Here is a 24,335-nt window from a genome sequence, read left to right on the forward strand (position 1 = left end):
TTTGGTAACCACGTTTCAAGTATTCTATGATAGACTGGATCTAACACGTGGTACTACTCGAGTGAATCTATTATCTGGGTATTTCAAACTTCAAAAACTTTTGTCCAATAAACGGATAATTAATGTTTACAAGTCATTTACAACTATTAATTTCAATAAATTGTAATTATTATATTTTTGTTAACAAACAGAATTAATTCTAACTGAATTAGTACTAAATTTAAATATAGTTTATCCTGTACATTTTGCTAGCAAAAATATCATTCTTTTAGTAGATAATATATGTACACCCACATGTATCAATAATACAGAAGGGATCACGTGCAAATGAATCTGAATTGGCTCTCTTATAGCAAAAAGGTCACTAGTCTCCGTTAATAATAATAATAATGTCATTTAAACAGATTACTAATCATAGTCCAACCAAAATAACTCGAAACGAAATAACATTACATTAACCATGAAATCTCACTCTTCAGACATAGCTACCTTAGAAAACTACTTAGTGGGCGAAATAGGTGATGTATATATATATGTAGATGATAGATGACTTTATACAAAGTCTGCAAGAAAAATCGTCGTAAAATGTCGCGAAGATGTATTTTTATATATGCATGATGAAATATGAATAGTACGGCATTCAATCCATATAAATCTACATTAGGTACAGTCATTACTCCGCTGGCAGTGGTTCAAGACAATAAATCGATGGGCGTTACGTACCACACCGCGTTTCTATGAAAGAGGAAAGCATTTTTATAACCAGAATGCAGGGTTTTTACTTCTGGTTTTACTACTATTATATGGTACATACAGACGAATTACGAGATCTGACTATTTAGTTTTTTTTTATTGTTGAAGATTACTATATATAAAATAACACTATTCTAAATACTTATTTGTATTTAGAAAAAAATATAAGTACGAACTTGTATTATTAACCGAGAATTAGAATTTTGACTAAACTTTAATTTATAAAGTTTTTAAGAATACAAGAATTAAACCTACAAAAGTTTGATGCACAAAAGGCGGGTTCACTCAAGCAACCTCTTCCAGAAGAAAACCTTTGGTTGGAGAATAAACGTACATACAAGCATGATGTATAATATAGATATAAATAATAATAAAGGTAGAATACTCTTTTAGAGAATAACGAAATTAGCTACAGATTAAACGATCTTCTTAGTGAAATAATTTGCAATCACTAGGGAAGAGATTTTCTTTTTAAAAAGTCGGTTTACGTACAAAAATATTCTTAGGTAACACATAGAAAGGCAGAATAAGGTGCAGGTTAAGTTATGATCTGATCTTAATAAAATAAATTGAAAAATTCGGAAAAAAATCTTTTAAAAAAAATCGGTTACCTTCAAAAAAGTTCTGAGGTAACACCTAAAAAATATATTCGATTGGACTTTTCGGAAGTCTCAGTTAAAAAAGCAGCTTTTTTATGTACTCAGTACATAAAAATAATTCGGGAAGTATCTTTTTATAAAAAAAAATCCGTTTACATACAAAAGGTTCTGAAACATAAAAAAATACATTCGAATTGAGAATCGGTTAAAAAGCTCTCTGAGTACATAAATAGCGTCAACAACACCATTTCAAAACGACGCGTAGGTACTCACAACATCGGCCATTATCAGCGACAGCCCACCGCACTTTGTGCATTAACGCCACAAACCACACATAGATGGCTTTTAGAGCTTACCCCTTTTGAAATATGGCTGATATTCGAATGGTAACTCTATCTAAGTAGAGCCGAGATGCGCCGGGAGTTGGCCAGGCGGAAGAGAGGCAGATAAGTGCCGTCTTTAATCTAAATACTATCACATTACCACGCCGTGATAAACATTTTACATTAAAGGTAGAAATATGAAGTAACAATAGAGTTGGTCAATAGGCTGAAATATCGGCCGTTACCTTTGTCTTCCACTGAGTTGAAATTACGGTAGATTTGATAACTAATGTACCAATGAGTCGTGTAAGGTATAATTATTGTGAAGTAATTGTTTGAAGTGTTTTGAAATAGAAACTTTGTCTTCCTCGTCATTTACTCGTACTTCTACTAGTTATAAAATGAAATCTTGTGTAAAACAGAACGAGAAATTCATTTTCAAAAATGTAAATAAATAAGTATAATTTATTTTAATTTAAAAGAAATATTATCGATTCGATTATAAAGAGCAAAAAGAACAAATTAACACCACTTGTAGTTCATAGTAGCAGTATCTCCTTCAACAAGCTCTCCTTAATTTAGAAACGTGATTTAATGCTGTTATATACAAATTATAATCACACGTAAAACAGCGTAATTAAAACAACAATATAAGTATATTTATTTATTTCGGGCTGCTACTAAATATATATTACTAATATACTATAACATAATACTATCACAAAAAAATAGATTTCTCTATGTTCATGTTCAGTGAATTTTTAATCTAATTTATGATATCCGGTTTAATTATTTATTAAAAAATAACAAATTAATAAGATGTAGATAATATATGTATGTATAATTCAGGTGATATATAAATATAAATAATAAATAAATATTATTTAACCTTAACAAGTAATATATTTGGACAGTAAGCAATAATAAAGTCTAGAATGAATAATAATTTTACCAGAAGAGAACAAGTACCTATATGAAAATGTCACCTAAAATTTCTGTATACACCCGACACAAGCTCAAACTACCCTCTTAGTGCCGTAATATCCATGGACATGGCAGTAATATTTTTAAATTTAAACAGATACAGGTTACACTCCGTGCACCTGCTGCTTCCTTAAAAGCTCCTCGAATATTTGGTGTTAACTTTATTTTTAATGGCACCACGTTAGCTTAATGGAAGCGAACGTGACCTGTTTTGCGAGACAATTTTCATGAATGAGCAAAAGTTGGTTATGACAAAGCTTTTACAAGCGTCAACGTCGAAATTTTGCAAGACTGAGGTATGTCGGTGTATTATATTGCGTTATTGTTAACGATTTATTTTTTAACCTTATTTAGAGAGTCTTATTTTGAGTATATTGTTCTTTTTTATATGTCCTATTTTTATGTATAATAATAGGATATATTGTATAAAATATTAACAATATATGAAATATTAACGATTCACTCAGCGCCATCTAGTCCACACACTAAACTTAAATTGTAAGTAAGATAAGCTAAACAATTTTCTTGCTTGTTCTTCGTGATACAAATACGGTAGATTATATATACTATTTTTTTGACAATAAATAATTTTCTATTCTATATCTGAGCCTTTTTTATAGAATAATAGAATAACATTTATTATTCTATAAAAAAGGCTCAGAAAGTAATTATTATATTGCGTTATTGTTAATGATTTATTTTTGAACCTTATTTAGAGAGTCTTATTTTGAGTATGTCGTACTTCCTTATATGTCCAATTTTTATGTATAACAATAGGACATATTATATAAAATATTAACGATTCACTCAGCGCCATCTAGTCCCAAGCTAAGCAGAGATAAGCTAAACAACGGATACAAATACTTATATACTTTTTTTTAGAAATACATACATAATATACAGAGAAAACATCCAGATCAACACGAATAATCATACTTATGTAAATAACAAATAGTAGTACCGTGCGAGGAATTGATCCCATGACCATCAGAAGTTAGGCAGAGTGCTAATCAGTGTGCTATGTGCTAAACTAGTACCTACACGTATGTATATTAACATAAAGAGACTAATAGCGAACCTGGAAAACTATCTCTAATTCTCTGTTGTTTCACTAACATATGTGAACTTCTTTACAAAGCTAGCTACTTGGAGGTAACAATAGATGAAATTGAGGTACGTGGGTACCTGGCAGAAGAATCTGTATACCATACCTAATAACATAACACTACTGCCCCGGCAAACGTTGTTTTACCTGAAAATAATTAAAAAAATTTAGGGGTGGACTACACCTAACATTTAGGGGGATGAAAAATAGATGTTGGCCGATTCTCAGACCTACTCAATACGCTCACAAAATTTCATGAGAATCGGTCAAGCCGTTTCGGAGGAGTATGGCAACGAAAACTGATAAAAACGAAGATAAAAACGGCCCATATGGTCTAGCGGTTTAGCACATCACTTTACTTCAGATTATCGCGGGTTTGAGTCTTCGCACGGTGAAAACAGTTCGAAACGATACAAACAATCATGTCAATCATGGGTGTTTTCTATGTATGTTATGAATGTATTTACAAAAAAATATGTAACTATTTATTATCAGTTGTATAGTACGAATAACTCAAGCTCTGCTTACCATCGGAAAAGATGGCGCTATGTTAATTGTTCAGAGTAATTTATTTATTTAAAAAGAAATATTTTCAAACCAATTAACACAGTTAATCATCCACAGCGCGGACGGTAACTACGAGGTGACAATCATGACAAAAGCGATTCTACATCATGATGGGAAGGTTGTTTGGAAGCCACCAGCCATCTACAAGTCCTTCTGCGAGATTGACGTGGAGTACTTCCCTTTCGATGAGCAAACCTGTTTCATGAAATTCGGATCTTGGAGCTACGATGGGTACACGGTGAGTCAATTTATAAAACTTTAAAGAATTAGTAAAAAATTCTTTAATAGAATATTAAAGAACTTTTTTTTTATAGAATGTATAGAATTTAATTTATGGAATGCTAAGCAACTTCGCCTTCAACTTCAACTTCACATTATTTTGTCTTGATATAATAAAATAGCGCATGTTGTTTGTCCGCAATGGAATGCTGTACTATGAAACCAATTTTGATGAAATTTCAAATGTATAATCTGTGGATCTGAAAATAGGTTTTTTTTATACACGTTATGATAAGAGTGGTCTATCTCAAAAAAATACAACACATGCAACCCTATATTTTCACCCGTCTACCATCAACCCCTATTATATATATATATAGCGATATAATTTTAATGACTAAATAACGTCTGCTAGGAGAGCCAGTAATATATATAGTTTAAAACAAGGTCTTGAAACCATTTAGTTTAAAAAAAAATACTTTTCAGTTTCTTTTGAAAGAAGTAAGCAACTGCAACAATCACTGAATGACTTGAGTAGCAAGCTGGCTTGTCCCCTATACTATAAAAAAAATATGTACATATAACAGCAATAAAATTTTATGTTTAAAAGTGGAATAACTAAATAATAAAATCACATCTCATTTTTTTAATTGCGCACATTTCCACAAATAACAATTCTAACATAAATATTATTGTAGAGAACGCTTAAAGGCAGAATGTAATCGAAATTCCGCATTACAAAAGCCCTTTTCCAATATCTACCAAGTGAAATATTTCGGGTCGCAATAAATAATATGGACAATGAGATATTCGAGCAATAGACGGGAGTGATAAAAAGTTTCGCAAGCAGTCTTCAGCAATAGGCTCTGAGGAAGACACAACGATACATCGATGCTACGAAGCTAATAAATCAGTATGGTTCTTACCACGTAAATAAAGATGCGGCTTTACTCTGCACCTTAAATCGTTTACGTTAAGGTTCACTTGGGATCCGTAAACTTAACTATTCACGCCTTGATCGTTCGTTTCGATTCGTCGATCGAAATAGCAACATCTTACTATAAAGCGACGTCACTATTGAAATTCATTAATGAAGTTGTAATAGTTGTTACTGCAAATTCTGAATCTATATATATAAAAATTAATTGCTGTTCGTTAGTCTCGCTAAAACTCGAGAACGGCTGAACCGATTTGCCTAATTTTAGTCCAGGAAATATTCGTGATGTATAAGTCTAGGGATGGTTTAAATGGTTAATAAAATATGAAGAAATTGCATGTAAAATAGTAAAAACAACAATATTATTTTTCCATACAAACTGCTGATATCTGTCAAACAAGCTGCGTTCAGAAATTTAGTGCGTAACTGCATTTCAAAAAAACCTTTAACATATGTAATTTTGAGGTGTAGTGAGTTCGCAGAATCTGCTAATATATTATATAGGTAATTTTCTAGCAATTTTGGCAAAATATAACCACAAATCTAATTACTATAATCAGCGCTTGCCGCTCTATAGCTGTAACTAAATTAAACCTTATGATTTAGATGTACAGTTTTATAAAGGCGAATTAAAGAATAACCCAATATTAAATAACTGTTAACATTATTTGCAACTTAACAATTGTATAAATAAAATATCTGCATAATTTGTATCAAAACTTTTTATAGTTATAAAAATTTGCAGAATTGAATTCTTGAATTTCTATTAAATCTTTATAAAATATCATTTCATTACCTATATATTCATTTATAATGATTAATATAATATCCATAAATTCTTTTTATAGTTAATTATATTTAACGGAATCGAAAAATCATTTTTATTTTAACATAATATTCTGACAAAAATATTTCATTCTCTTTAAAAATAGTAATTTTCATAGCATTGAATAATAAAACTTATAAATTATACATAGTCTGTTAGTACTATAACATGGATAGAACTTTGGACAGTAATTTCCTGCTATTGGTCAAGGCCAGTCAGTGGACTATGATTTATAACATAGAATAACAAGGTGTTAATACACTTTAGATCTACACCTGCCTGTTAAACCCTTTCAGCGGAAAGACCCTACAATCGGAAATAGGTACATTTGACTTTTATTAATTTGTTTTATGCAATAACCGTGTAATGTTCTTATATAGTTATGATTATTACAATGTGTTTAATTGTAATTACAAATATGCTGATCATCCACCATCCATTGGTAATGGTAACCCATGAACTGCACTAAGCATGTCACATTATCCTTTGAAACCAGTGATACTACTCATGCGTGGTTATTCTGGAGGACTAAGATGTCATGACTCCAATCTAAATATATATAAAACTGAAAGGTGACTGACATAGTGATCTATCAACGCACAGCCCAAACCACTGGACGGATCGGGCTGAAATTTGGCATGCAGGTAGATGTTATGACGTAGGCATCCGCTAAGAAAGGATTTTGATTAATTCTACCCTCAAGGGGACAAAATAGGGGTTGGAGGTTTGTATGAAATTTTGTCAATTTTAAACCGATCGGGCTGAGACTTTGCATGCATAAAGCTACTATGACGTAGGCATCCCCTAAGAAAGGATTTTGATAAATTCCACCCCTAAGAGCATTAATGCAAGTGAAGCCGCGGGCAAAAGCTAGTTATAAATATATATTTTTACATTTTCTATTGCAGGTGGACTTGAGGCATTTAAAACAGACGCCAGATTCTGACAAAATAGGAATGGGAATTGACTTATCAGAATACTATATATCTGTTGAATGGGACATAATGCGCGTTCCTGCGACGAGAAATGAAAAGTTCTACTCATGCTGTGAAGAACCGTATCCTGACATTATTTTCAATCTCACTCTCAGAAGGAAAACTCTCTTTTACACGGTCAACCTCATTATTCCCTGTGTTGGCATCTCTTTTTTGTCAGTCCTGGTGTTCTATTTACCATCAGATTCCGGTGAAAAGATCTCACTCTGCATCTCCATTCTTTTGTCTTTGACCGTGTTCTTCTTACTGTTAGCAGAAATTATTCCACCGACATCTCTAACGGTGCCGTTGCTGGGAAAATATTTGTTGTTTACTATGATGCTAGTTACATTATCAGTAGTTGTCACTATCGTGGTGCTAAACGTAAATTTTAGGTCCCCAGTTACCCACCATATGGCCCCGTGGGTGCGCAAAGTCTTTATAGATTTTTTACCCAGAATATTGTGTATACAAAGGCCAGAAAAACCGCCCGATGACGACGAAAACGATAAACCAACAGAGGTAAGAAATGTAGCTTTAATAAATAAATCAACAATATTATTTATATTAAACACCGGATGTGAAGCTGTTTCAGTTAAACGCCGTTAATCGTACGCCAGAAATTGACGTCTATTCTACCTCGGCACATTAAAATAAACCGAGTGATAGCGTTTTAATTAAATTTGTAAAATAAAAGCCTTCACAAATGAAGTCTTCAATGGGATTCCTTTTAAAGCGAAAAAACAACACGCCGCCTTTCCTCATCCAGTTTCCTCCATTCAAAACATTTTCCATCGGAGCGGATTCAATACAAACAGAACGCTATTACAGTGAAGTCGGAGCCGCCCTCAACAATAACCATTTTAATTGTCCTCAGTCGCGATACTCTTCTGGGAAACGCTCCTTTCAACGGTATTCTAAATCCATTGTGCTCTGTGTGTATCGCGAAAATATCGCTTCCAGCCCAATTTCATTCCATTTCGATTTTCCTTTATTACTCAACGCCGGCGGGCTTAACGAGCATGAGCGGCCCCCGTTATTTATGTTCCCCTGGCGGCTGCGGACGGATCGTGCGATATACGAGCCAGTAGACGCCCGAAACCGAAACCTCCACTTCGGCCTAATTGTGTGCCGGCTTAAGCTACGTGTCGATACACTGCCCTCGCGAATTCCGACTGACGTTTTAATCTCTCAGTATTTCAACGTACGCCAGTATACCTATTGTGTATTCTTTCTAGTTTTCTATCTTTGTTAATACAATCGATACTATTCCTGTAATTTGCGGTTTGCTTTAGTATTTATTAATATTTTAGGTCCTCACGGATGTATTCGGTGGAGATGACATGGATGGAAAGTTTAAGGAATGGGGTTGCGAAGAATACGAACTACCAGGCATGCCTCCATCGCCGCCACCACCTCCAGGGGGTGACGATGAACTATTCTCCCCATCCCCGGGATCTCCATGCCGATTGGACTTAGATGACGGTAGTCCATCTCTAGAGAAACCTTATGTGAGAGAGATGGAAAAGACTATAGAAGGCTCCAGATTTATTGCTCAGCATGTGAAAAATAAGGATAAGTTTGAAAGTGTAAGTTGTATTACGGTCTTCATTGTTATATCGTTTAACTATTCGTATTTTTGCTGAGCTAATATGTATCTTATTTGTTATAGGTGGAGGATGATTGGAAGTATGTAGCAATGGTGCTGGACAGAATCTTTCTGTTCGCATTTACGATAGCTTGCGTCCTAGGTACAGCGCTCATTATATTTCGAGCGCCAACCTTCTACGACAATAGCAAACCAATCGATATCCTGTACTCGAAAATTGCAAAGAAAAAACTGGAGTTGCTCAAAATGGGCTCCATAGGAGACCCGGGTCTCTGAAATTCGTCTCACGTCTTCGGCCACCCGCCGCCGAAGACGTTCTGGGAGCTGATCGTTATGTGGTGGCATGGATGATCCATGTAAGGCTCCCAGTTGGGAACTGCTAGGCGAGGACATGATTTAGTGCTCAGTGTGGTGCCAAGCGCCAGGTGCGCTATAGGACGTGTGAACGCCGTAAGCGTATCCAAAGCCGTCTTTTTATAATAGAAACTCGAACTCGAGACTGTGTCCGTCGATAGTGGAAGTCGGAACACGGCAACCTCAAGACAGCCGTTTTTTGTTACTGCCGGATCCGCCGCAACTATTTTTATAATTAGAAATGCTGTACTGAATATTTATACTTTAATCATACGCATATTTTGTATGTTTTCATGTGGTGATTTCTTTTCCTGGAATTGTTTAATACGAGCGCACAAAGATTGTACAGTTTATATTTAGGAGTTTGTATTGTTTCTTGCGTCATATTATATATAATTTCGAATGTTAGGTAACACATGTGCTGTACTAACAGTTACGTACCTATAAGAGTCACTTCGAATAAAATCCAGCTCAAATTAGTAATGTTTAAGTATTGTAAATTGGTACTATTTAATCTGAAGTCGATTAGCATCGGACATTATTATGATAGTTTTGTGCAAACGTCCTCTATGAGAGCCGGACATTCTAGGTGTACTTAAATAATGGTGATGTAATTTTGAATTATACATTTAATATTTGATAAACTGCGTACTCGCGTAAAAATCATATGGACAATATCGATAATATGACGAATGGTAATAATTCACCTGTAGATGTAATGAAGTTGTAGATAATAGGTTTATAAGTCTAGTCATCAGTAATGGAGGAGACACTAATCATAAAGCCAATATAGTTTATAGAGTCATGTCGCGACGGTGATATTGGACTAGAGATATATTTGTGAAACACAATTGACTGCCAATTGTAAATTACATTTTTATAAAGTCGATATTCTTAGATAGTTCGGTAACTTGTTTTATTAGATTTTTTAAACGGTGTGCCAAATCTGCCAGCAGTATAGCAATATAGTTCCGAATGAAAGCCAAAGTATGCTGGACTTTTGTTAGTGTTTTGTATATTTGATATTCGATACGTTTTTTTAAATTTTGCTTGAAATAATATTGATTCTAACGTAATCGTAAGATATCAAACGAATGCTTGCCTAAAAGTAATGACTGAAGGATCTCATACTGAAACGCTTATTTTGTAAACGCCTATTTGCAATTGAAGAGGCGTATAATATTTTCTTCTGTACAATTAATAATAACAGTAATTTTGCTAATAAATCCTAGAGTACAGGGTAAATTTAGTACACAAGTTTCTTCTCCTGATTTACATTCTCACATATTTTCACTGATTGTAATGTCTTTTACTCACTTATCGGCACTTTACCACTCACATTTTTAGGTAAGGTCATTGTTGAGGTTTATGACCTAGTCTGTAACGATTTAGGTAACCATACATTTATTTGTACCTACATAGATTAGATTCAATATTAGACACCTATTTCATTTTGGTTACACTTAAGTGTTACATTGTTCACGTTTCTATGAATAGTTGGTTTCGTAGTTGGTACGTTTGAAGATTATTTCAAACACTTCGCGCATCATAAGCGTTTTTACCTCACTTCGACCCATTTTATAGGGTTATTGTAGCAGTCTAACGTAATAAAAAAAAATATTTCGAGCCGCGTATTTGATATGTCAAAGTAACTCATGATAATGTTTATTAGATAAAGATTACTTAGATAACTCAGTAAATTATGAAATCAACAGCGAGCAGATTGGAAAACAGGGATGGTTATATTGAAAATAAATCATATTGTTTTGTGTGATTCGTCTTCATATATATAAGTGTTATTGGATGTGTATAGCTGTTCGTATCTGATAAATGCATACACTGGGCTAGAATAGTTTAGATGATACGTAAACGTAGTGTAACGTACGTGATTACGGTCTAATGTTAGAGGAAGTTGTGAAACGCTCGCTAAAGGTTGAAACTAAAATGTTAGCTCCGTCTCTAAAACTATTGGACTACATTTTGTATGGCTCTAATTATGTCTGGTCCTACAATGGAATTTTGATGGAATTGTGTATAACTGATTGCTAATATTAATTTTCTAATAAGGTTCACAGACACGTCGATTATTGGAAGTAGGAATGTGCTATTGCACGCACCGAAATACACCAATTTAGTATTATTGAGTACTATTATCTTTAAATACTAGTTAAGTCCACAGGCTTTTCGTATTGTTTCGTGGTTCAGAAGTTTTATTGTAGATATTTGCTAGAAAACGGACGGGTCTGTTGTTATTTTTATATGACTGCAAATGATAATAGATTTTCTAAAAACACCATAGGTTTAATGGTTGTTTAGGAATGTATGCTGCGGCTAACTTAATTATTAGCCGGGACGATTGATTGGGATGTTAAGAGATAAGCTGAATTGAAAAAATATATTGTAAATATTTCTAGTAAGGAGAGTCTGAAATATGGAGCTAAGATTAGTAATGTAATAACTGTGGATTTAAATAATACTTAGGCAATATCAATAAAAGAATCTCAAGAAAATGTAGTTCTTGTGCATAGCCGGGAAATGTTTTTATATATGGTATATGAAAATGTATTCCTAAGTTCCAGAATTGAACGAGTTAAGTCAATACAACGACTAATGACCCTAAAGGTTTGTAGTGTGAATGAAAATTGATTAACCTATTACAACAATTTACCAACTGTTCTCAACTTAGGAAAGTTTGCCAATACTAATTCTAGTCTGAATTCCATGTTACCTAGACATGTCACCAAATCAGGATTAATTTATGATGTTTTATTATAATGATTGTTATTTGATACCGTCTCAAAGACATAATAAATATGTATTATTGTTTCTAAAACTTCATATTTGTGTAAGTGATGATTAATGGGTCTTTTAAAGTTGTTAATGAAACCTACGTTTTGTGTAAATGTTTATATAGAGATTCGGGTGATAAACGGGTCAAGGAAAGTAGTGAATATCGTATATCTGGTAGATAGGTAATGAATTTAACAATAAACTGAACAAGTAAACCATGTTTGTTAATAAGTAAATTAAATGGGTACTTGTATTAATTGTAAGTGGTATTAAATTAGCTTCTCAATGTTTTTTAGAGTTAGTCGACGAATGGGTCAGCTCGGAAATTCGGTGTTAGATAAATTTGTTACCGTACAGGTACCGGCAGCTGTTATTTTTTTATTCAAGTTTTATTACATTTTTTATTTATACCCTTCCCTGATTTCTTAAAAGTGTACTTTTGAAAATTTAAATAGTTATACTTAAAATTTATTTAAATATATTTTAATGTTATTCACTTTTACTATACGATCCATTTTTATAAAATACATTATTCGTTATTTTTACAGCAAAACATTTCGTTTTAATAAATCGATCTAGATAATAAATCATCTAATCTTAATCACTATTTAAAACTATTGTTGATTAACTGAAGTATATCTGGTATCCATAGTTTTAATGAAACACGTTATTATGCTAGTCCCTCATAATAATACGGAATATTTATTTCTAAAACAGTAAGTATTTTATTTTTAATAATAACTTGAATTTTAGCTTTACCAGCTGCTTGGTTCTCGGTATGTGTCAGTAGGTTTGTCTGCATCGGATTATGGAGTTGCAAACCCATAGTCAGCTATCATATGGCTGTCAATAATTTTAAGGAATCAACTTAACAAAAATGTTGACATGTAAATATAGCAGATCAACATAGAAATTTAAATAATATTATAATTGACAAGTTATTTTTCTACATTCCTTTCACAGTACCTTTAGCGCTAACGTAGCATTGTAGAATGACGTCGTAGTGAATATAGTTATGTTTACATTTTCGTTTTCTTTTTGTACTAGTACAAATATGTCATATAGCAATAAATTTTACGTTTTATGTTCTATTGTCATATTCTTAGTTAATAATTGTTAATTATACGTGTAATTTTAATGCTTCCTTTGACATTTAAAGTCGATATTTAACAGATAATCCATAACGCTTTATAATTAGGTTGAACGAAATCTAGAATTTCGAATAGCATTTTCTTCGATAACACATTATATTTACTTTATTGCACGTTATCTTTTATTTCTCTTTCTTTCTTTTAAATGTAATCTCACTTTAATATCTACGTAATATTAATACTCTATATACCATATAAATATTTATGTAAGTTAGGCATATTTGCATGTTTAATCAAACGTCTTCCAAAGTGACGTAAGTTATAATTTCTCATATTTATTTATCTTTATACAAATTTTGTTAAAAATTATCTGTACAATTAAATTTTAGTATATAAAAAATTATTTATCAATTACTTTGGTTATTTATCACGTGAGCTTTTCTTTGTTTAATGCTAAGTATGATATATTGTTTGTGTTTTAATAATAGTAATACTCATAATATAATACATATAATAGAATAATATATACTTAATAAGTAGTCGAAACCACACGAAATTTGCGTTGAGCTTCCAACACGATTAGATGTAAATACAGAGATAATAAACCACTTTCACACTATACTCTTACTTCTTTCACGAAATATAATTTATTAGTGTACGTGAATTGTATGTCTTTATGTCTTGTTTTTATAGCATTTCAAATTACTATACTGATTTCTCGATTATTATTATTGATTTTTTAAATGTCCCCGTAGATTCATTTAGTTTGCGAGAACTGGAGTTCGCAATTTCTGACCTTTGTGATTGTTATTTTTAATCCTTCCGTTTAATTTATTGTAGACATTCTGTGTGCCTTATTTTGTTAGTCTGCGTTATCATTATTGTAATCTCCAAGTTAATGTTCAGTTAAAACTTTGTATTAGTAATGTGCCAGACACTCGTATTTTTATCCATAACCGCGGATATTGAAGGGAGAGAAAAGTTCTGTACCCATGTCCGTTATTAAGGATCTAAAACGAATCTTTTACTTTAAATATTATATATAAGTTCTAAATAAAGGTTACATAGAAGTACAAATAAACTATAAATAAATATATAATAAATTAATATCAATAAATTTCATTTCCTATAATCACATATTAATGCATTTTACTTAATTACGTATATGAAATACTAAATATAGGTTATAAAGAAATATAACTAACTTTGATTTCAATTAATTTCATCTCCTATAATCACATATTAAATGCATTTATTATTCCAAAAATAATAATCCACAAATTAAATCTTTTTTAAACATTTATTGTAATTATGATTAAAATTCATTACTAAAAGTGTCAAATATCATTTCTTAAATACACCAACTGGGTAAAATAGTAAAAGATTTCTTTATCCGTATCCGTATCTATTATATATCCATGGATCTAGACACTAAATGTCCGGCACATCACTAATTTGTACATAATATATATGAGGCTATATTATTATATATTTTACTTTGAAATTGTATATTTGGGCGCGAGTTGAAATTTTAAGGTTGATTGTTATTCAGTAATTATTTGAACTATAGCTGCAGAGGCATAATAGGTTAAGGATGTATGTTTGAAACTTTTGTCTATCGTTAATATTAATGTAAATGTCCTATACTAGTGATACGGAATTTTCAGTTTGTTATGATGTTTCTTTCACCTTTCTAGTCACGAGTAACGGTGTTTGGTGTGTAGAAATTGAAGACGTATCCACTATAAATCTGATTTCAATTAAGATATAGTCATATATTTAATCGAATTAGGTGTTATTTTGCGGAAGTCCATTTCACTACTCGATGGTAAAATATAGTCGTTTCTAATTATATTTTAAACTGGTTTCGGAAGCTTGTAACTTCTAATTTCTTGGCTCCTATTTATGTATATCTTTTTTAAATAATTAGTTATCTTCATTCGATTTAGAATAAATTTATTTTTTCATAGAGAATGTGGTATGTGGTATATTTATTTTTTAGAAGAGGGTTTAAAAATTTAACTACATATTATCTTGTGAATTAAATATTGCTTTACTCTATATATATATTTTAAATATAAGTTTATGTCTTATAATATTTTTTCACTGACTTTCAATGTCTTATAATTGAGGTAATTACAAACAAGGTAATAAACGCACAAAACACATAGAAAAGAAAAAGTAAATTGTAAAAATAAAATTAATTCTACTTTACAAACTCAGCTTTCGCGGACTAAATCTTCGTTGTAGTCTACAATTTTTACACAAACAGACATACGGTTGAAAGTGACATTTGTCAACGAACACCACAGTAATTATACAGAATAGTTAATAGATAGTACACGAGAGTGGATTCCTAATTTATTTTAATATAAGATAATGTTACAATATACAATAATATACTTGTATATGAACGATCACTCATAGAATTAGCTTAGAGATATTAAGACCGTCAGAATTGTAGACGTTTGTATCTCAAAATTATGATCATTGCCACTGAATAATATTTTAAGGTTTATGCACTATGCTATATAATACATATACAAATAAATATGTTCGTAATTCTAAGTCATAATAGCTCAATAATATACGGATCTATGAAATGTGTAATAAATATAGTAAGCAATTATAATACAGTAGTTATATGAAAGGTTATGAATAAGGAACGTGAAATAATATACTTAATGAATAATTTAGAAGTGTAATTTAATGTTAAGTCCCATTTTGTAATGTTAAAATTAATTAAAAATCCGCACGACCTACGTCATACATAATATAATGATTACACTCATGATTTCTTATTGCTAATATTGAAATGTATTATAAATATGAACTATAAATATTAAATGTTATGCGTTAATAATATTATATGTGTTTTATTTAATATTTGTCCATGCATATTGTACCTAATTTCATGATAAATTAATAGGAACTTTGTGATATTAGGGATATGGCCTATATTTCAATGGTATATATTTCAAACGATTATGGACTACTTATAGCCTCCTTGTTAGAAGATAAGTTTGCAAGTTCATTGTTGTTGTTGTTCATTGTTCATTGTTCATATTATAATTTTTGTGAATATTATTATTAAATATATGTTTATATACATATACGTATGTATATAAACATATATTTAATAATAATATTCACAAAAATTATAATATGTCTATAGTTTTTGCTGCAACCACTGGAACTATAGGTAGACAGATTTATGTCAATGTTTTTACCATAGAAACTTCTGGAAACATTATAGAATGCCGAATAATGAAAAGGATGACGTAAGTATTCAACGATCAATGAAATACAGTTATATACATACAATACATATTTACAATTTTATACTATAAAGAGAGAGAGAGCTAATTTCGTTATGGGGACAGTACACTCCGGAACTATTACACCGATTTGACAAGTGTGTGGATATAATATCAGAATAAAAATAACAAATAATAATTAATGCAACATCTTTTTAAAATCAATAATTTGTAAGCGAATGAATCTGACATGTTTACAATATACTTTTTATTAAATGTATCTATGTTATATGGCTTGTTAATGCAAAGAGGTTGGTAGGTTACAAGTTCTTTCACTGTTAAATGGTCACTATAGAGAAAGAAACATTACTACTGGTGTATTATGGTAAGGTTACGAATTTTTTACAAGCATATTTGTGTTCCATTCATATTTAATATTATAAATGTGAAAGTATGTCTGTTTGTTATTTTTTTACAACTAAACGGCTAAACGGTTATTTAACTAAATTTGACATGAAAATGTATTGCATCACGAGGACATTTAAATCTTTAAAAAATGATTGTGCAGACAAAGTTACGGTTTACGAGTAGTTTTATTTAATATATACATTATGCCACACCTATTACTAGATTCCTCTATCATTTTTTCGAAAGTAACATAAATATTATATTAAGTTATTTTCGGTAGAAATAAGCTATTAAATACTTAATCACTTATCATTACTATTAGGAACTTGAAGAAAATATTTCAATCTTCTAAATTAAACTGGCACGGAACTTATATCTGTAAGCTATAAAATGAAATATTGAACTATCCAAAGTTACTGCTAAATAAAGCCCAAGGGTGTGTCGCAGGGTCCAATTTTGGGGCCGGTGCATTGTAATAGCCTAGAGCCCAGTCAACTAAAGAGATAGGGCATGTATATGCTTCACACGTTTCCAGAAGCATACCGAGACGATGAGCAGCATCATATATTACGTGTTCTACTGGTTCTTCAGGTAGCACTTTGGATATAGGCAATCTGAAAGTAAAGCGATCAAAGTCATTTTAAATGAATGAATTATTAGAAAGTCTACTAATAGAGAATTAGTGATGTAGTACCCATTATACTACTTTGTTTTATATGTATGTCTAGAATTATTTACATATTATGTACTTTACGTTTATATATTTATGTACTTGACTGGAATTGCGAACAAACTGAGGGCTCACTTAAAGGTAGGTGGAAACCTTCATCAAATAGATGAACGATATCACATAAGTCAAATAGTATATTGTCATAATCATGCCACGTCTCATGCGTTGTCATTCTTAAAGACTATAATTATGTACTATTGACCTAACTATGAAACTGCACCCTGAAATTTAAGTATAATATCCTTATCTTTCGGATCTTAAAATAATATAGCAACAATCAGAGAAGATAAAGGTATTTACCAAGGTAATCAAAATAGTAATAACTATAATAATTTTTCAATAAACCTAATTTTATATAATTTCTAAAAGTCGTTTTTTTTTATTCAAGCTCTTATTAGGAATACAATTTTAAACACGAAGAATGAAATCTTAATAAAGCAGCAACAAATTATAACGAATATTGTACAAGAGTATAATATGCCTAGTAATAAGTCTAGTAATATAAATATACGTAACTGGAATTTATTTTCAATCTTATTACTTACGTGAATAAGGTTCTGAATATTTCCTCGATCATGTTACTTCCATGTGGTACGATACGCTGTGTAGTTTCACACAGAGTCTTCAGTATGCACTGTCGTCCGTTGTAACCCATACTGTAATAAAAGATAAAAATAAATCAGAATTCAATATATCATCATCATATGCTAAGATTGATATAGGAATGGGCTTCCTATATTTTTTCTGAATTTTTCGGCAGCGTTTATGTTGATATCGTAAAAACTATGTTGCTACATTTTGATATTATCACTGCATATCTCTGTACTGGTTCTTCAATCAACGATCTTTATTCCACATTCATCATCGAATTTTTATTGACAATTCACACAGCGCCATCTAGTCCGAAACTAAGCGTCGCTTGTGTTATGGGTACTAGACAACTGATATAAATACTCAAGTATCCATTTTTTGTATTTTTGTACAGTAAATCTTTTTGTATTTTTATTGTACTTTATCATGGCAACCCATTATCGTCCCATTAGTACGCTGACCAGGCGGCTTGGTAAAGGGTTTTATTTAGAGTTTTCCTTCCCTTTCAATAATGCATTGTTCTTCAAAAGAAATATTACAATAGAGAGAAATCGCTTCTTGCATAACCAGTTATGTGTAACAGGAATTCAGTTGCTACCACTAAATCTAGCAGTTTGTATTAAAATACTTCATTGCTCCAATATTGAAGGGACATGAACAAAATTAAAATATTGATAACAAAACTAAATAGAAAAAGGTATTATCGCTTATGCAATCTCTTTCAGGCAACCTTTGGAAAAAGTGTATTTACAAAAAAATAAAAAGGTGGCGCGCATGAGTGGAAAAAAGTAAGGAAAATAAAATTAATCGTACATACACTTATATAAATAAAATAGGTAGCATAGTATTTTACAAGGTACGGGTTTAAAAAAATTGAGTACTAATAAATAACACAAATTTACACATATAATATACATTAAATAAATAATATACACACAAGAAAAGAAATATACTATGTTATATATCACAAAAACAAAGTTGATTAGAAGGAAACATATTTACAAAGAGAGAATGGGATAATCGCTAAATATATAACAGTAAATATAACGTATACTGTTTTAAATTTGACGCGGTCATTATTTATACATATAATTAGTAAAAATCACGGGATCTTACCACGTTCTTCTACGTTTCCATGTTCTTCGTCAAACTGTACTCACAGTATCCAGATACTGTGAGTACAGTTTGCCGAGACGAATATCGAGCGAGTTTCAGTAGTAGCAACAAACGAAGACGTGTGAAGGTAGACGCATATCTGCCCATAAAACAATTTCATTTACCATCTACCCGCTGCTCTTCAGTTTACCCGTGATCATGGTGGTTGAAACACTGCCGAAATATCGGGAACTCAGCAAATAAATATAAAACGTGGTAAGATCCCGTGATTTTTACTAATTATACCTATGAATATAATATATTTTTCATTACATTATATCAGATTATGTTACTACAGTTACTAAGGAGCAACAGAACAGTGCTAATTTTAAATAGGTACGATGGAATAAACCTTTTCATTTCAGCTAATGTGCTTAATGCTGCTTCTTAATCTATTAAATATTAAAGCACTTTTTATATCTGGTTACATCACATAGAAGAGAATATTATAGAATAACATTTATTATATCACAATCACAAAACAATATTAGAGTTGTATATACATTGTCACTACGACTGATTTAATCTTATTTATATTTGACCCTAATAAATTAGTGCTAGGTGATAGTTTGAATTCATACGTTTCGACTTAAAAATGTACAATGATTATTTAAAAGAGCTAGCGACAGCTTGCAACAGCTTTCCGTATGAGCGGTAGTTTAAAAAAAATGTGATGACTATGCTTAAATTTATTTGAATAAATAATTTTCTATTCTATTGTTTCCTAAGTTTTTAATTACAGCCTAAGTTTAGTAGGTATGTTATTTAGAAAGTATTTTGATACACACACAAAATATGGTAATCAAAAAATATTTATATATTTACTATTAAATTAAATTAGTAAAAATAATTAAAATGTTAGTTTCGTTATGTTTCTAAATCATTATTATGTTTTTAATCATCCGTATTTGTTTTGCTATAATTAAGTCATTTTTATGTATCTATCTCCTAATATAAGGGGATTATAATACAATTTGTATATCAAATTATCATTACTTATCCAATATGGTCTCCATCTTGCCATAAAGTTCTCGTCTGCTTCGTCTCTGTGCAACTGGTTTCTTCAGCCTATACTTCTTGTGATAGAAACTTAAGGTCTCTGTCGCGTTTGGTAGTTCGTATGCTATGCCCCAGTTGAGGCCAAACGTGAAGGTGCCAGGTGCGGTACTTGGTGCTGGCTGACCTATTACACCTACGGTCATACAGGCAGCGCACTGGGAAGAAATAAATTGTTTACAATTAAAATACATTTATACTAAAAATAATGCAATAGACCTATTGTGTACTTTAACCTTTCAAAATTTCTTTGTCTGTCTGTTACAAATGGGCCCTTGCACATTTTACTAATTATAAACGTGGAAGTCTGTGAGTGGAGATGGATGGATGGATGTTTGTTACTATTCTACACAAAAACTACTCAAAGAACTTTTCAGTAATATAGCTTTATACAGTAGAATAACAAATAGACTATAAATTTCACACATGTGAAACCGCAGGTACAACTTGTATATAATATTTGTCTCCTAGAGTATAGACTAGAATAATCTGTATACAAATAATAGACTAGACGTTGGTTCATGATTACAAAGTAATTGAAATAGCAAACAAACCGCAAGACTATCTAATAGTAAGTGGTAACCGTTGCCTACGTACACGAATAGTACTACGGTCATCACGTTATCATATGACATCCGTGATATCACTTATGTGTTGCCATCCTAGAGGAATGAGACCTCTTATCCTGTAATTTCATTGACTAATCTAACCAACCGAAATATAATTTACAAAAATCTGCTTGGGAATTGAAATTGGTGATACTGAGCTACATACGTGGAGTTTTTACAGTTTACCTTAAAGTCTAGTACTTATTTTAACATACAACGGTACTTATATCAAACCAGCTTAAAAAATATATGTCTGTCTGTTTGTTTGTTCTTGATGATTTCTGAAACGGATATTTTGGCGATACTTTCACTCGCAGATAGCTTAAGGTACTTTGTGTTATATTTTAATAGATTATAGGAAGTAACTTAAGGTATTTTGTTGATTTAGAAATTGTTATATTAGTAACAGCTAATTTATGCCACAAATTAGTATACCTTGCACTTTAACACCATTTGGTTTAAAATAAATAAAAATAGTACTCACCGAGAAACTAGAGCCTTCAGGAAATGTCACATATCGTCTTTTACGGGATAAAATTCTCCCCGCATGTTCAACATCTCTCGACAAACTAAATCCTACATGACTGGCCATTAGCAAAAATAATAGTAATTCTAAATTCAATATCATCTTTATACGATATATTCACTATAACACTGTATTTAAAAAATTATTGAAGAATTTTGACGAATGTTATTACCTATCTCCACACACAATATGTTACATTGTTACTATGTTTGCTGGACTGATGTTTGGTTCTAGTTTAACAGAAAATCTGTGTCAAGTCGGCTAACGGAAGAAGTAATTGTCACAATTCTCGTAAGGGTGTGAACAAATTTAGAGGCGTCACTAAGAGACACGAATTGAACTTGTATGGTTGGAGCCGTTAAAATTAGGGTCATAGGAAAGTGCTACATGGTTTTGTTAGCAACTCCAGTGATAAACATTAATACATTTGCAATAAGTTAATCAAAATCTTGTACTGATTTTATTAATAATTTATAACATCTCTTAGTAATGAATCAAAATCTTATACGAAGTGTCACATTTGCTAATTTATACAAAGTTTTACGAATGTCTTTTTATTTTCTTTGCAAATTAATAATTAACTTCGAGAGTTAATTATAAATTATGCCTATTAGAATTACCTGCTGTTACTATCTGGTTTTATTAACAATTTCAGATAATTTTTAATGCCTGTGCTATAATTTAATCAACTCTCGCATGAAGTGTTACTTTGCATTTCATGTTTTATGAATGTCGCATTTCTATACTTCACGAATTTATATTTAACTTTAATAAAATTTATTTTGAGAAATAATAATTTTCTCTACAAATTAATCACTTGCCTATCAATCTAATAAAATAATAAAGTTGTCTGTTTTTCATGAATGGAGGAAGAACGGAGTTCAAAGATATATCTACTTATCTGTCCCTCTACCTAAACAAATTATATATTATATTATAATTATAATTATATACACATTAATATATATCTGTAAACATTTAAACGAAGTATGTATGTATTAATTTACATTAACGTATATAATCTACAAACTTAAAGTAGAGATGTCTACAGCTTTAATTCAAAGCCCATAAAAAAGAATGTTGTTGAGTGGCGACCCCATATAACCACAGGCAATATGGGCCGAACCCCCATTAGATGGAGGGACGACCTTAAATATGTTACAGTCAACTGATGCACGTGTTTCAGAATCGATCCTTTTTGCCAGGAAAAGTGAGAGCTTAGTAGAAAAGCAAAAACTCCCTAATTTACCCAAATATTATAAATGTAAGAATTTAAAAATATAACACAAAATTATTAAAAACGTAATTATGAACAACATTTGTGTGTATTATAAAAGTGCAATATGATATATTTGAGTCAACGGATGCACGTGGTTCAGAATTGATTCTTTACGCCTGGAAAAGTAAGAGGTTAGTAGAAAAGCAAAAACGACCTAATTCATATAAATATTATGAATGTGGATGCATACATTTTGAATGTAACACAAAATTATTAAAACCATAATTATGAACAACAAATACTATAAAAGAGCAACATGGAAGATTCTGGCTCATTCTTATTGTGATGGGTCTGCGTTCCGATTGGTAGAATAAAAAAAATACTGTCATATACAGTAAATGATTGTTCAAAATTATATTAAGTTTATTTGAATAAAAAATATTTATATTTCTATTTTTTTTTAACTAAATGTGTGAACGGATTTTAATAAAATTTGTAGTGAATGGCTATCTCAATAAAAGCAGAAGAATTCGCGGATAACAGTTAGTTTTACTAGAATTATTAAAACATTGGGCCTAGTGTAAAAAGGGGTCACCAGCACTTTAAACATAGGCATACAAACAAACATATTTTAGTAAAAAAAATCAGAGAGAATCGTGACTAATAAATAATAAATAATAGTTGATGATCATATTGATCATATGATGATAGATCATATATATGCTGATCCCTCTGATAGTATAATATAATAGATAATCTTGATTTAACGGGATAACATGTCAGGCACTAGCCTAACATTCCGATAAATTGCAGATACGATTCCCGAATATTCCAAAAATCATTAAAATTATATTTTAGACATGTATAATAGTCTAATTTTTAGTTACTTAGTACAGTATCCACAGAAAAGGAAAAGAAAGAAAGATAAAGCAAGAAATAGAAGCATGATATAGTAGTACTTCATATATTACAGGTACATATTAGCTAATGTGTTCTAAATTTACAAGCAGACTTAATAAATTATAGTAACTTCAAAAGCAATACTGCGGCTCTTACTCCGCTCCAATTAACTAAAACCGCATTTATTTGACAACGTTAACGTTAACGAACACGTAAACGTTAACAGAATTACCAAAGGGCCCAAGGGAGATTTGGATGGGCATTCTTAATTTACCTTTAAACTTGATTAATTCTATCAGCAACTCGGTGAAAGCTTTTCACAACGATTTATTGGGTCAGACATGGATTTTGTGAAAAAAATAACACAAAAGTGCCTGTCTGAGAGTAGGTAGTGCTACTCGTAAATTGGGTTACATTCGACGCTTCGGCGTGGTGTGAGGGAGACTTAAACGCAGAGCCTATAAAAAAAGAACAAGCGGCGAATTTCGCTGTTGAAATTACGGACATGTTTTCTGAAGAATTGACAGCTTGTCATGTTCGCAATGAAAATCGAAATCGTTTATCTGGGTGAGGAATACCAATTTTTTTTATTTGTAGTATTTTTTTAAAGTACAATAAATACTGATACTACGAACTCTAGAAGGTAAGTTAGAATTCCAGGTGATAAAATTCATTTATTTTTACTGCACCTATTGGTTCGAGAGCTTACTTTTACCAGATACGTTCTTACGAGAATAGAATAGAATAGAAAAAC

General features: G+C 31.2%; 2 protein-coding genes across 2 annotated transcripts in view; one reads left to right on the top strand and one right to left on the bottom strand.

The window, feature by feature from the left end:
- LOC131855064 (acetylcholine receptor subunit alpha-like 1) overlaps positions 1 to 13,424 on the top strand; it is a 78,096-nt gene extending 64,672 nt beyond the window's left edge. The window contains exons 4-7 of the mRNA XM_059206276.1: positions 4,389 to 4,569; positions 7,222 to 7,809; positions 8,601 to 8,876; positions 8,960 to 13,424. Coding sequence (XP_059062259.1) covers positions 4,389 to 4,569; positions 7,222 to 7,809; positions 8,601 to 8,876; positions 8,960 to 9,172 — 1,258 coding nt within the window. The 3' untranslated portion in view covers positions 9,173 to 13,424. The remainder of the gene's footprint in view (positions 1 to 4,388; positions 4,570 to 7,221; positions 7,810 to 8,600; positions 8,877 to 8,959) is intronic.
- A 3,775-nt stretch (positions 13,425 to 17,199) lies between these two features.
- LOC131855043 (uncharacterized) lies at positions 17,200 to 21,564 on the bottom strand. Its single transcript, XM_059206256.1, has 4 exons — positions 21,421 to 21,564; positions 20,269 to 20,486; positions 18,072 to 18,182; positions 17,200 to 17,410 (listed from the first exon to the last, which is right to left on the bottom strand). Exons 1-4 carry the CDS (start codon positions 21,562 to 21,564, stop codon positions 17,200 to 17,202), a joined length of 684 nt encoding a protein of 227 aa, XP_059062239.1.
- Positions 21,565 to 24,335: the final 2,771 nt, after the last annotated feature.

This window comes from Achroia grisella, unplaced genomic scaffold (assembly GCF_030625045.1).
Source record: "Achroia grisella isolate CSIRO2021 unplaced genomic scaffold, CSIRO_AGI_Agris_v1 utg1295, whole genome shotgun sequence".
Lineage (NCBI taxonomy): Eukaryota > Metazoa > Arthropoda > Insecta > Lepidoptera > Pyralidae > Achroia > Achroia grisella.

Coding starts and splice junctions, on each gene's coding strand:
- LOC131855043 (XM_059206256.1), bottom strand. CDS start 21,564: ATGATATTGAATTTAGAATTACTATTATTTTTGCTAATGGCCAGTCAT. Junction 18,183..20,268: donor ATGGAGACCATATTGGATAA/GTAATGATAATT, acceptor CTTTTATTACAG/TATGGGTTACAACGGACGAC. Junction 17,411..18,071: donor ATATTCAGAACCTTATTCAC/GTAAGTAATAAG, acceptor CTTTACTTTCAG/ATTGCCTATATCCAAAGTGC.